General features: G+C 41.3%; 1 protein-coding gene across 2 annotated transcripts; it reads left to right on the top strand.

The window, feature by feature from the left end:
- Positions 1 to 1,095: 1,095 nt before the first annotated feature.
- Positions 1,096 to 13,930, top strand: LOC135523446 (membrane-spanning 4-domains subfamily A member 15-like). 2 transcript variants are annotated; one of them, XM_064950115.1, is made up of 7 exons: positions 1,096 to 1,279; positions 4,776 to 4,970; positions 6,530 to 6,640; positions 6,836 to 6,892; positions 10,983 to 11,162; positions 11,380 to 11,493; positions 11,752 to 13,930. In XM_064950115.1, exons 2-7 carry the CDS (start codon positions 4,848 to 4,850, stop codon positions 11,788 to 11,790), a joined length of 624 nt encoding a protein of 207 aa, XP_064806187.1. In that variant the 5' UTR covers positions 1,096 to 1,279; positions 4,776 to 4,847; the 3' UTR covers positions 11,791 to 13,930. The 2 variants fall into 2 exon arrangements, with proteins under 2 accessions (XP_064806187.1, XP_064806188.1); XM_064950116.1 differs by lacking the exon at positions 1,096 to 1,279 and adding an exon at positions 1,869 to 1,945.
- Positions 13,931 to 14,815: the final 885 nt, after the last annotated feature.

Below are 14,815 nucleotides of genomic sequence, written 5' to 3'. Positions count from 1 at the left end.
CCTCATAGATAAATACCCACCACACTCAAACTTAACACCTTGAGATGTGATTTTGCTTTGAGGACCATTTTGAAAATGCTTTTAGATTACAAATGATGAATTCGTTCAAAGAGTCCCTCAGTATTCAAAGACCCTTCTTTTGTACTACAGTATGTCTACAAAAAATAAGATCCATAAATCTCAAATGGATGAGGACCTTAGTAACTCCAACGGTTTAAGACAGTGTTCAGAGAGTTTATTTCCTTGTTCATGTGTCTAATCAATCTAATCATTAATCAATTGTTCAATTTTTTCCCCTCCGAATGTACAGTAGGTAGGACTTTGGATTCATAAGGAAGTGAAAATGAAGCAGGGAGAAAAATATCCTCCCTTGACAAAATGTTTGCTCAGTATACAGTGACGCACTTCATGACCTTTATACAGTATCACAGATCATTTGTCACTTTGGCATAGAAGCCTAAATGTCCCTGTTGTCCACTCAGCAGAATTAGAAAGGGCATTATTATGTCTGTCATGCCCCACGGCTGATACACCAGGTCTAAATTATACTATTACAGTAAATCACAGCCGTCTATTCAACTTGAACTTTGAAATGACACACTATTACATAACCACCGAGACCTCCCAACCCCAAGGTGACACTGCATGTGAATCACCATGTGAATAACCCCAAATTAAAGGTCAAGTGTATTATGTTCCTGTTCAGTGTCAAGAAATAACGTTACAAAAGGTTTACTAGACCAAGCCTATCCTTAGGTTTGTAGGCAGTATTGGTCATCATTTGCCCTATTGGCCATAACTCATATACTCAACTGTTTTAAATGCCATAGATTGGCTAATTAATATAATTTAATTGGATATGTTGGTTGGCGGTTGCATGGTTACCTGATATTTCTGTTTATTCCATAATCAATAAACCTACACAGGCACAGAGTAAACAAACATTTGAGTCGGCTCTTACTGCGTGCATTCATGTGCATGCGTGTGGAGAGAGAAAGAGAGCATGGGAGGGAGAGAGTTTGGGCTAGGTTGGGCGAAGAGAATGATTTCCTCCACAGCTGTGTTGGGGAAGATGGGGGGGGGGGGGCTGGAAGTGGGCGGGGGGGGAATGGTCTCATAAAATTTGAGGAATGTTATACATTGCTAAAAAGGCTTGTTTTCGACGGCCAGAAACATATAAGTTGGGTTCAGTGATCAGGAAAACCTAAAAGTTAACGTCTGTTGGAAAGTTCCGAACGATTACCTCTTGATTTAGTCAACTGATCAACTCAACAGTTTGGTAAGCTACAATTTTATCTGGATCCTTTTATGTCTCAATTTCTTCCATTATTCACGAGCTCAGAAAGCATCTCTGCATGGAATATTTTCTGAATCCTGAATGTGTAGGATGTTACACCCAGATATTGCTTCAAACCATTCCTTTATGATCCATCTCATCTCCTTCTCCTCCCTCTTCCTTACGAAACACTTTAGCAGTCTCACCCACAGCCAAAAGAAAGTAGACATTGTGTAAAACTTTTTTTCTCTCTTCCTCCCACTCACTCTGCTTTCTGTTAAGCCCCTAACGCATGTCCCATCCCCCAGTATTCTTCTCCATGCTCTCTCTCTTCTCTCATGTCGGAAAGTAGCTGGGGTCGCAGAACAAAACCAGCGATGTCCTTTTTCGTAATTCAACTGACTGACATTCAACATGAATAAACAAAATTAACCTGTAGTGCACGATGGCAACGTCCTACTCTGCTCTGTCTTTTCTTTCTACCTAGCTCAAAAGTGTTCATTTTCTTTAAATGTTTAAATGACAGATTCCATTGTAAGCACGTTTCTGTGGCCCTATCATACTCCCGCCCGCCCGCCCAACCATCCCCACACCCACCCGTCTCCCTCATGTAAATATCTCCCTCCAGTTGTGTAATATTAGTTCATCTACGCAGTTCAGGCAAGCCAGGTCTGTAACTATTTCCTTACTTTCTATGCTATGCATGTACAGTATCTATCTGTTAAATATGCTACAGTTCAATTATTTGTGAATTTGTAACAAACAGGTTAGGCTCTCTTATTAACAAAGCTTAGATTAGAATGTTTACATATGTCACAGACAGTTCCATTTGAAAGTGATCATATTATCTATATCATAGGTTCTATGGTTCTCTTGGCAATTTCAGTGATGTTTTTTTGTTGATGTTGAACTGTTTGATGAATATTGCAGTTCCCTTCAGACAAATAAAATACATTATATTATCTGACATTAGTTAGTTTTGAGTTATAGGTTCAGACCTAGTATTCAATCTCAACCTTATTATATGTGTATTCAAAACACTAAAAGCTTAGGCTATCTTGTTTTGGTGAGGCATATAGCATCTGACTGGCTACACCTTACAATCCGCGTATCAGTTTATGACTTATGATGGTTGTCACATGTAGGCAAGATGAGTTCTGGCGTTGTTTTCAGATGGTTCATTTGTTGCTAAGTTCTTTTTGTGTTATGAATATCATGTCATTTTGAACTTTCACCCAGATCTACACATACTGGGCCTTTACAAAAACATTTTAAATTCTGGTTGCTTTAGGTTTGCTTTGCTTTGTTCTAACACTGTTCTCACATAGTTTATAGAGTAATTAAAACCAAACAGGTTTATGTTCATTATTTTCATCACAGCTGATCTGCTGTATTTTAAGGCCCTCTCCTGGTTCTCTGTCATGGTATTATCAATGTTGTTATGCCTACAGTTTGTTCACTGTCCTTCATCAGATGATCATGGCGGACTGCAATAGCATCGAATAGTCCCCACGATATGCAACTGTTCAGGGAAGTCCGGAACCAATACATGCAGTCAGTCAGGAAAGCAAAGGCTAGCTTTTTCAAGCAGAAATTTGCATCCTAACTCCAAAAGGTTTTGGGACATTGTAAAGTCCATGGAGAACAAAATCACCTCCTCCCAGCTGCCCACAACACTGAGGCTAGGTAACACGGTCACCACTGATAAATCCATGATAATCGAACATTTCAATAAGCATTTCTCAACGGCTGGCCATGACTTCCTCCTGGCTACTCCAACCCCGGCCGAGATCCCTAAAGATTGGAAGGTGCCGCGGTCATCCCCCCTCTTCAAAGGGGTTGACACCCTAGACCCAAACTGTTACAGACCTATATCCATCCTGCCCTGCCTATCTAAAGTCTTCTAAAGCTAAGTTAATAAACAGATCCCTGACCATTTTGAATCCCACTGTACCTTCTCCGTGACCGGCTTCCGAGCCGGTCACGGGTGCACCTCAGCCACGCTCAAAGTACTAAATGATATCATAACCGCCATCGATAAAAGACAGTACTGTGCAGCGGTCTTCATCGACCTGGCCAAGGCTTTCGACTCTGTCAATCACCGTATTCTTATCGGCAGACTCAATAGCCTTGGTTTTTCTAATGACTGCCTCGCCTGGTTCACCAACTACTTTGCAGACAGAGTTCAGTGTGTCAAATTGGAGGGCATGTTGTCCGGACCTCTGGCAGTCTCTATGGGGGTACCACAGGGTTCAATTCTTGGGCCGACTCTTTTCTCTGTATATACAATGATGTCGCTCTTACTGCGGGCAATTCCCTGATCCACCTCTACGCAGACGACACCATTCTTCTGGCCCTTGCTTGGACACTGTGCTAACTAACCTCCAAACGAGCTTCAATGCCATACAACACTCCTTCCGTGGCCTCCAACTGCTCTTAAACGCTAGTAAAACCAAATGCATGCTTTTCAACCATTCACTGTCCGCACCCACCCGACTAACATCACCACCCTGGACGGTTCCGACCTAGAATATGTGGACAACTATAAATACCTAGGTGTCTGGCTAGACTGTAAACTCCTTCCAGACTCACATTAAACATCTCTAATCCAAAATCAAACCTAGAATCTTCTTTCTATTTCGCAGCAAAGACTCCTTCACTCACGCCGCTAAACTTACCCTAGTAAAACTGACTATCCTACCGATCCTCGACTTCGACGATGTCATCTACAATATAGCTTCCAACACTCTACTCAGCAAACTGGATGCAGTCTATCACAGTGACATCCGTTTTGTTACCAAATCACCTTATACCACCCACCACTGCGACCTGTATGCTCTAGTCGGCTGGCCCTCGCTACATATTCGTCACCAGACCCACTGGCTCCAGGTCATCTATAGGTCTATGCTAGGTAAAGCTCCGCCTTATCTCAGTTCACTGGTCACGATGGCAACACCCACCCGTAGCACACGTTCCAGCAGGTATATCTCACTGATCATCCCCCAAAGCCAACACCTCATTTGGCCGCCTTTCCTTCCAGTTCTCTGCTGCAAGTGACTGGAACGAATTGCAAAAATCGCTGAAGTTGGAGACTTTTATTTCCCTCACCAACTTTAAACATCAACTATCTGAGCAGCTGACTGATCACTGCAGCTGTACATAGTCCATCTGTAAATAGCCCACCTAATCTATCTACCTCATCCCCATACTGCTTTTATCTTATTTACTTTTCTGCTCTTTTGCACACCAGTATCTCTGCTTGCACATCATCATCTGCTCATTTATCACTTCAGTGTTAATCTGCTAAATTGTAACTATTCGCTCCTATGGCCTATTTATTGCCTACCTCCTCATGCCTTTTGCACACACTGTATATAGACTTTCTTTTTTCTACTGTGTCATTGATTTGTTTATTGTGTAATTGGCTTGTTTATTGTTTACTCCATGTGTAACTCTGTGTTGTTGTCTGTGTCACACTGCTTTGCTTTATCTTGGCCAGGTCGCAGTTGCAAATGAGAACTTGTTCTCAACTGGCCTACCTGGTTAAATAAAGGTGAAATAAAATAAATAAATGTCGATGAACATGGCGTCCGACATCAGTCCAGCAGGGGGAGAAGGAGGGCCACATACCACTATGGTGGGAGGAAGTAAACCACTGCACCGCTTCATCAGAGGCGAGCCAAAGAGTACTGGGGTGAGACTGGAAAACAGACAACTGATGTATTCATTGTTGCCAAATACTCCAAGGAGTCACTGCGGACAAACGCTGTGAACATTTTATTTTGTGTAAAATGTTTGTATTTATCATTCATTAATTTAGTGTTAGCACTTTACATTACAGTACAAAATAAAGTGGTAATATCATGGTTATAGGTAACATATGTCACGACAGTAATCATAATCAAACATTATTTTACCTCTTCATTTTTGTGTAAACATATGATTATATCGGTGTCTTTGTTCTATGTCCCTGGTTTGTTAGACTGCAATGCTGCTATTTATTCTATGTTCCTGGTTGGTTAGACTGTAATGTTGTTCTTTATTCTATGTTCCTGGTTGGTTAGACTGTAATGCTGTTCTTTATTCTATGTTCCTGGTTGGTTAGACTGTAATGCTGTTCTTTATTCTATGTTCCTGGTTGGTTAGACTGTAATGCTGTTCTTTATTCTATGTTCCTGGTTGGTTAGACTGTAATGCTGTTCTTTATTCTATGTTCCTGGTTTGTTAGACTGCAATGCTGCTATTTATTCTATGTTCCTGGTTGGTTAGACTGTAATGCTGTTCTTTATTCTATGTTCCTGGTTGGTTAGACTGTAATGCTGTTCTTTATTCTATGTTCCTGGTTGGTTAGATTGTAATGTTGTTCTTTATTCTATGTTCCTGGTTGGTTAGACTGTAATGCTGTTCTTTATTCTATGTTCCTGGTTGGTTAGACTGCAATGCTGCTATTTATTCTATGTTCCTGGTTGGTTAGACTGTAATGCTGTTCTTTATTCTATGTTCCTGGTTGGTTAGACTGCAATGCTGCTATTTATTTTATGTTCCTGGTTGGTTAGACTGTAATGCTGTTCTTTATTCTATGTTCCTGGTTGGTTAGACTGTAATGTTGTTCTTTATTCTATGTTCCTGGTTGGTTAGACTGTAATGCTGTTCTTTATTCTATGTTCCTGGTTGGTTAGATTGTAATGTTGTTCTTTATTCTATGTTCCTGGTTGGTTAGACTGTAATGCTGTTCTTTATTCTATGTTCCTGGTTGGTTAGACTGCAATGCTGCTATTTATTCTATGTTCCTGGTTGGTTAGACTGTAATGTTGTTCTTTATTCTATGTTCCTGGTTGGTTAGATTGTAATGTTGTTCTTTATTCTATGTTCCTGGTTGGTTAGACTGTAATGTTGTTCTTTATTCTATGTTCCTGGTTGGTTAGATTGTAATGTTGTTCTTTATTCTATGTTCCTGGTTGGTTAGACTGCAATGCTGCTATTTATTCTATGTTCCTGGTTGGTTAGACTGTAATGTTGTTCTTTATTCTATGTTCCTGGTTGGTTAGACTGTAATGTTGTTCTTTATTCTATGTTCCTGGTTGGTTAGATTGTAATGTTGTTCTTTATTCTATGTTCCTGGTTGGTTAGATTGTAATGTTGTTCTTTATTCTATGTTCCTGGTTGGTTAGATTGTAATGTTGTTCTTTATTCTATGTTCCTGGTTGGTTAGACTGTAATGTTGTTCTTTAATCTATGTTCCTGGTTGGTTAGATTGTAATGATGTTCATGGGATCATCACTCTTCATCTTGGGGATTCCAATGAGGCTGGATACACTGATGTCCTCTGCTGAGACGTTCACCCCTTTTTGGCTAGGAATCCTGGTACGCCATTCTTGTGTGTGTCTATTTAAATCTCTGATACTGACAATCCAAATGTCTTAACATGACATCATGACTTTCAGTCCTAAAAACCCTTATTTCTTCATCTTCCATTCAATGATATCTTTCAGACCTTCTCCCATGACAGTTTGGGCATGTTGTTGAACTTATAAACCCTCTCCCTCTGCTTTGTGACAGTTCATCATCTCTGGGTTGTTATATGTGCTCACAGAGAGGAATCCTTCAAAACAACTGGTGAGTCCCATGAGTTGGAATTCTGCGCAAAGGCATTATAAACGATTAGTCATGGCACATTAATGTTCATAACTATGGCAAATGATTTTCATTATATAAAAAATATAGTGTAGAAAACATTAGGAACACCTTCCTAATATTGAGTTGCACTCCTTTTTGCCCTCAGAACAGCCTCATTTCACCAGAGCATGGACTCTACAAGGTGTTGAAAGCGTTCCACAGGGATGCTGGCCCATGTTGAATCCAATGCTTCCAACAGTTGTGTCAAGTTAGCTGGATGTCCTTTGGTTGGTAGACCATTCTTGATGCACACAGGAAACTGTTGAGGATTAAAAAACGAGCAGCTTTGCAGTTCTTGACACACTCAAACTGGTTTGTCCGATACCTACAACCATACCCCGTTCAAAGGCACTGAAATAATTTGCCTTACCCATTCACCCTCTGAATATACAATCCATGTCTCAATTTTCTCAAGGATTAAAAATCTTTCTTGAACCACTCTCCTCCCTTTCATCTACACTGATTGAAGTGGAATTAACAGGTCACATCAATAACGGATAATCGCTTTCACCTGGATTCACCTAGTCACCTATGTCATGGAAATAGCAGGTGTTTGTAATGTTTGTATACTCAAGTGTATAGTGAGCGTTCATGTGTGCATTCCACAAAGAGATTTTTTAGTAACTTTTATCAGATTAAGGAAAAAGGAAATCTCACACTGCTCTTGATAGTATCACTGATCTATAATAAGCTTTACGTATCGGCCTCACGGCCTTCATCAGAGCTTTTGTGAATTTTTTTAAATTAGCACCCTTATGTAGACCTGGCCCCAACCCACATCCGTTCCACGCATCGAAAGAGGTTGGAGGCGAAGGAAAAACAAAGAAGTGCTACCAAATATAACAATATGTATTTCATAAATATTCAAATAAAGTGTGTAAATAAGACGTATTAAACACGTCTGTAGCATAGCTCGTCCTCATTGTGGTTTTACAGGCGTATTAAACACGTCTGTAGCATAGCTCGTCCTCATTGTGGTTTTACAGGCGTATTAAACACGTCTGTAGCGTAGCTCGTCCTCATTGTGGTTTTACAGGCGTATTAAACACGTCTGTAGCGTAGCTCGTCCTCATTGTGGTTTTACAGGCGTTGTGGTTTTATTGTGGTTTTACAGGCGTATTAAACACGTCTGTAGCGTAGCTCGTCCTCATTGTGGTTTTACAGGCGTATTAAACACGTCTGTAGCGTAGCTCGTCCTCATTGTGGTTTTACAGGCGTATTAAACACGTCTGTAGCGTAGCTCGTCCTCATTGTGGTTTTACAGGCGTATTAAACACGTCTGTAGCGTAGCTCGTCCTCATTGTGGTTTTACAGGCGTATTAAACACGTCTGTAGCGTAGCTCGTCCTCATTGTGGTTTTACAGGCGTATTAAACACGTCTGTAGCGTAGCTCGTCCTCATTGTGGTTTTACAGGCGTATTAAACACGTCTGTAGCGTAGCTCGTCCTCATTGTGGTTTTACAGGCGTATTAAACACGTCTGTAAGCTCGTCCTCATTGTGGTTTTACAGGCGTATTAAACACGTCTGTAGCGTAGCGTCCTCATTGTGGTTTTACAGGCGTATTAAACACGTCTGTAGCGTAGCTCGTCCTCATTGTGGTTTTACAGGCGTATTAAACACGTTGTGGTTTTTTTACAGGCGTATTAAACACGTCTGTAGCGTAGCTCGTCCTCATTGTGGTTTTACAGGCGTATTAAACACGTCTGTAGCGTAGCTCGTCCTCATTGTGGTTTTACAGGCGTATTAAACACGTCTGTAGCGTAGCTCGTCCTCATTGTGGTTTTACAGGCGTTTTGTAGCGTAGCTCGTCCTCATTGTGGTTTTACAGGCGTATTAAACACGTCTGTAGCGTAGCTCGTCCTCATTGTGGTTTTACAGGCGTATTAAACACGTCTGTAGCGTAGCTCGTCCTCATTGTGGTTTTACAGGCGTATTAAACACGTCCTGTGGTTTTACAGGCGTATTAAACACGCTGTAGCGTCCTCCTCATTGTGGTTTTACAGGCGTATTAAACACGTCTGTAACGTAGCTCGTCCTCATTGTGGTTTTACAGGCGTATTAAACACGTCTGTAGCTAGCTATTGTGGTTTTACAGGCGTATAAACACGCTCTGTCCTCATTGTGGTTTTACAGGCGTATTAAACACGTCTGTAGCGTAGCTCGTCCTCATTGTGGTTTTACAGGCGTATTAAACACGTCTGTAACGTAGCGTCATTGCAGGCGTATTAAACACGTGTAACCTCATTGTGGTTTTACAGGCGTATTAAACACGTCTGTAACGTAGCTCGTCCTCATTGTGGTTTTACAGGCGTTAAACACGCTGTAGCGTAGCTCGTCCTCATTGTGGTTTTACAGGCGTATTAAACACGTCTGTAGCGTAGCTCGTCCTCATTGTGGTTTTACAGGCGTATTAAACACGTCTGTAGCGTAGCTCGTCCTCATTGTGGTTTTACAGGCGTTTTACAGGCGTATTAAACGTAGCTCGTCCTCATTGTGGTTTTACAGGCGTATTAAACACGTCTGTAGCGTAGCTCGTCCTCATTGTGGTTTTACAGGCGTATTAAACACGTCTGTAACGTCATTGTGGTTTTACAGGCGTATTAAACACGTCCTCATTGTGGTTTTACAGGCGTATTAAACACGTGTAGCTGTAGCGTAGCTGTAGCGTCGTCCTCATTGTGGTTTTACAGGCGTATTAAACACGTCTGTAGCGTAGCTCGTCCTCATTGTGGTTTTACAGGCGTATTAAACACGTCTGTAGCGTAGCTCGTCCTCATTGTGGTTTTACAGGCGTATTAAACACGTCTGTAGCGTAGCTCACGTCTGTAGCTCATTGTGGTTTTACAGGCGTATTAAACGTCTGTACGTCTGTGGTTTTACAGGCGTAAACACGTCTGTAGCGTAGCCGTCATTGTGGTTTTACAGGCGTATTAAACACGTCTGTAGCGTAGCTCGTCCTCATTGTGGTTTTACAGGCGTATTAAACACGTCTGTAGCGTAGCTCGTCCTTTGTGGTTTTACAGGCGTATTAAACACGTCTGTAGCGTAGCTCGTCCTCATTGTGGTTTTACAGGCGTATTAAACACGTCTGTAACGTAGCTCGTCCTCATTGTGGTTTTACAGGCGTATTAAACACGTCTGTAACGTAGCTCGTCCTCATTGTGGTTTTACAGGCGTATTAAACACGTCTGTAGCGTAGCTCGTCCTCATTGTGGTTTTACAGGCGTATTAAACACGTCTGTAGCGTAGCTCGTCCTCATTGTGGTTTTACAGGCGTATTAAACACGTCTGTAGTGTAGCTCATCCTCATTGTGGTTTTACAGACCTGTTTAATACGTCTTATTTACACACTTTATTTGAATATTTATGAAATGCATATTGTTATATTTGGTAGCACTTTTTTGTTTTTCCTTTGCCTCCAACCCCATTCGATGTGTGGAACGGATGTGGGTGGGGCTTGGTCTACCTAGCAAGTTTTCATTAATCATTGGGTACATCGTACGAAAAACATCAGAGTAATCTTAAATAGGGGCATAATTCATGTTCAAATCACCCTCCAGACATTATTTCCTAAATGCCTATGTATGTTATGTTGTGAATTTGAACATGAGCAGTGTGAGATTTCCTTTTTCCTTCATCTTGTTCAACTGTTACCATGCACCTGCAAAAAAGATTGCTCAGATGTGCGAGTGCCTTTTGAATTTAGTAACTTCTACCAAAGAAAAGCGTGAATGAATGTCAAACCACAGTTCCTCATCCCATTCTGTTTTTCTTATTAGTCATAGTAAAACCCACTTTGCAAAAGGGAAATAGTGTCAATTTTCAAGATGGTTATTCTTTATGACAGTTCCCAGACCCTGACAACAGTTCATCACAATGTGATTGCCACACTGTACTTCAGTCTGGAAGTGTCAAGCAAATAAATACCTATTAAATGTTCTGTTAACCTCATGTTAAAGTGCCTTGAAAGAGGCTTTGTCACAAAGTGGTTGCAGTTCTTTCACCACTTTATTTGTTCTCACCCTGTAGGTGACAGCAAGCCTGGCCTTTAGTATCATCTCTATGTTGGGGGTCACAGTGGCTTTCTTTGAATTCCTTAAAGGCATCCTGCACATTCGGCAATCACATGACTACTATGATCATTACAACTATGACTTCAACGCCACAGAATCTGGCAGAGTTGTAGTCTCCTGGCATAAACAACATATGGTATGTTTTGTTGCTGTTGTTATTGTTGTGATTCCGGATCACTGTTATCTGGATCAATTATTATTAGAGCTTAGGAATTTGCTTCATCACAATCTCTTTTAAAATGTAATTAAGAAAGGATAAACATCTTATAACACTTTTTTAAAACTTCTGTAACCTTTCTCATTCTGTCTAAATGAAGATACCTTTCATTCTCTGCTCTCTCTCATCATCACAGTACCAGTTGATCAGCCTTGAGGCTGTATTTATGTACCAGAGCTTAGTAGGCATGGTGCTCCTAATTGTGATGACATCATTTGCCAGGGTTGCCCTGCATTCCAGCAAGACACAGGTAAAGTACTGTGACAGACTTTAAAAACGTAGCTATATGTATTGTGACCTGAGGCTTGTAGACTGTGGTCAGTATGCCAGTACAATTAATCAAATACATGTTGGTTTATAAGTGCCCTACAGAACCAGACATAATCTTATCTGCAACTAATGTTATTGCAGTGTATGTTTATATACAGTACAGTGTATATAATGCTTTTTTGTGTGTCTATCTCAAGCAGGAATGCCTAAGATAAACTCTGTTCTTTCTTCTTTACAGGCAGTTGTGGTAATGCAAGATCTACCATCACCAGACTGAATAAAGAAAAGGCTTTTCTGACTGTCTCTGCCGTGATGAATAGATAGAAAATTTGGACTTGCCCATTGATATGAAATAAATGTATTCACAAATATGTAGAACATTTCTTTAAATCCACATATATGGAATTGTCTTTGTATACACTCGTCTTTCTATACACTTGTACTTTGTAATAAATATAACATACACCACCAGTCAAAAGGTTAGACACACCTACTCATTCAACGTTTTTTTTTTTTTACTACTTTCTACATTGCAGAATAATAGTGAAAATATCAAAACTATGACATAACACATATGGAATTAGGTAGTAACCAAAACAGTGTTCAAGAAACCCTTTGACTACATGACAGCTTTGCACACTTTTGGCATTTTCTCAACCAGCTTCACCTGGAATGCTTTTCCAACAGTCTTGAAGGCGTTCCCACATATGCTGAGCACTTGTTGGCTGCTTTTCCTTCACTCTGTGGTCCAACTCGTCCAACTCATTCCAAACCATCACATTAGAGGCCAGAGGCCAGGTCATCTGATGCAGCACTCAATCATTCTCCTTCTTGGTCAAATAGCCCTTACACAGCCTGGAGGTGTGCTGGGCTCCCAAGTGGCGCAGTATTCTAAGGCACTGCATCTCAGTGCTAGAGGCATCACTACAGACCCTGGTTCGGTTCCAGGCTGTATCACAACTGGTTGTGATTGGGAGTCCCATAGGGCGGCACACAATTGGTCCACCGTTGTCCGGGTTAGGGTTTGTTCTTAACTAACTTGCCTAGTTAAATAAAGGTGTACAAAATCCTATTGAAAACAGATGATGGTCCCACTAAGTGCAAACCAGATGAGATGGTGTATCGCTGCAGAATGCTGTGGTGGCCATGCTGGTTAAGTGTGCCTTGAATTCTAAATAAATCACAGACAGTGTCACCAGCAAAGCACCCCGACACCATCACACCTCCTCCTCCATGCTTCATGGTGGAAACCACACATGCAGAGATCATCCGTTCACCCACACCACGTCTCACAAAGACACGGTGGTTGGAACCAAAAATCTTAAATTTGGACTCATCAGACCAAAGGACAGATTTCCACCTCTCTAATGTCCATTGCTTGTGTTTCTTGGCCCAAGCAAGTATCTTCTTATTTTTGCTGTCCTTTAGTAGTGGTTTCTTTGCAAAAATTAAACCATGAAGGCCCGATTCACACAGTCTCCTCTGAACAGTTGATGTTGAGATGTGTCTGTTACTTGAACTCTGTGAAGCATTTATTTGGGCTGCAATTTCTGAGGCTAGTAACTCTAATGAACGTATCCTCTGCAGCAGGGGTGACTCTGGGTCTTCCTTTCATGTGGCGGTTCTCATGAGAGCCAGTTTCATCATAGAGCTTGATGGTTTTTGCGACTGCACTTGAATAAACTTTCAAAGTTCTTGAAATTTTCCATATTGACTGACATTCATGTCTTAAAGTAATGATGGACTGTCTCTTTGCTTTTGAGTTGTTCTTGCCATAATATAGATTTAAATAGGGCTATCTTCTGTATACCACCCCTACCTTGTCATAACACAACTGATTGGCTCATATGCATTAAGAAGGAAAGAAATTCCACAAATGAACTTTTAACAAGGCACACCTGCTAATTGAAATGCATTCCAGGTGACTATCTCATGAAGCTGGTTGAGAGAATGCCAAGAGTGTGCAAAGCTGTCATCAAGGCAAACACTGTCTGTTTTGGTTACTACATGATTCCATATGGGTTATTTCATAGTTTTGATGTCTCCACTATTATTCTACAATGTAGAAAAGTGTTTTTTTTTTATATGTAAAAAAACTGGAATGAGTTGGTGTTTCCAAACTTTTGACTGGTACTGTAAATTGCTCAATTAGGGCCTATGTAACAGTATAAGAAAATATTCAAAAACACATCTTTGTATTTTCAAAATATACTTCACTTTCAAAATTAAACAACATCCATGTAGTGCAATAGAAAATTAACATGATCATTATAGAGGGGTTATTTGTTTAGCAAAAACACAGACGCATGAGCAGCTATGGGGCAAAACAGATGGGGTTGACTTAGATTGTTGACAACATGTAAGCTATATTTTACTCTCCAATGTTTATTGAAAACATAAATACATTTGCACAATGAGCACTTGCTGTCTCTCAAATCATTGTTACAGTTGTTGGTTAGCAAGCTAATGATGTTTAGCCATATTAGCATTGACATGAAATCGATGCCTCTCTTTGTTCTGGCGGTGCTCGGAGGTCGACGTCTTCGGTCTTCTAGCCATCTCCAATCCATTTTTCATTTTCCATTTGTCTTGTCTTGTTTTCCCACACACCTGGTTCTCATTTCCCTCATTATGTGTTGTGTATTTAACCCTCTGTTTACCCCATGTCTTTGTGTGGTATTGTTTATTCTGTTTCATGTTATGCGCACGTTAGTCTGTTGCGCTGGGTTATGTTAACCCGTATTGTTATTTCGTGTTCACTTTGCCGTGTGCTTTTGGTTCGCCTAAATAAAAGGCTCCGTTGGCTACCCAATATCTGCTCTCCTGCACCTGACTCCCTTACAGCCATTTACACATACCTGACAGAAAGGCGTAGGCCAAGGCTTCCTACTACAGCTGGACCTCTAACTGGGCACCATTTATCCAGCTCCTTCGGGAAGGGAGAGGGTGCCCGCCCTCATCTCGTGCCTCAGTGAGAGCTCTGGAGTGGGCCAACGCCATGTGGGGAGAAGGAGATGCGGCGTTGGATGACTTCACGGAATTCACCCAGTCTTCGACCACCCGCCCGACGGTAGAGGGTGAACCTCTGTTCCACCTGAGGCAGGGGACTCAGAGCGCCCAGGAGTTCGCACTGGAATTTTGGACCTTGGCCGCCGGAGTGGGATGGAGCGACAGGGCCCTCATCGACCACTACCATTGCAGCCTGCGCGAGGATGTCCGTTGGGAGTTGGCCTGCAGGGATACCACTCTTACCTTTGACCAGCTGGTGGACATGTGCATTCGAATGGATAACCTGCTGGTCA

This window comes from Oncorhynchus masou, chromosome 31 (genome assembly GCF_036934945.1).
Source record: "Oncorhynchus masou masou isolate Uvic2021 chromosome 31, UVic_Omas_1.1, whole genome shotgun sequence".
NCBI classification, from domain to species: domain Eukaryota; kingdom Metazoa; phylum Chordata; class Actinopteri; order Salmoniformes; family Salmonidae; genus Oncorhynchus; species Oncorhynchus masou.
The sequence above is the reverse complement of the archived record's forward strand: the minus strand, read 5'-3'. Positions and strand labels throughout refer to the sequence as shown.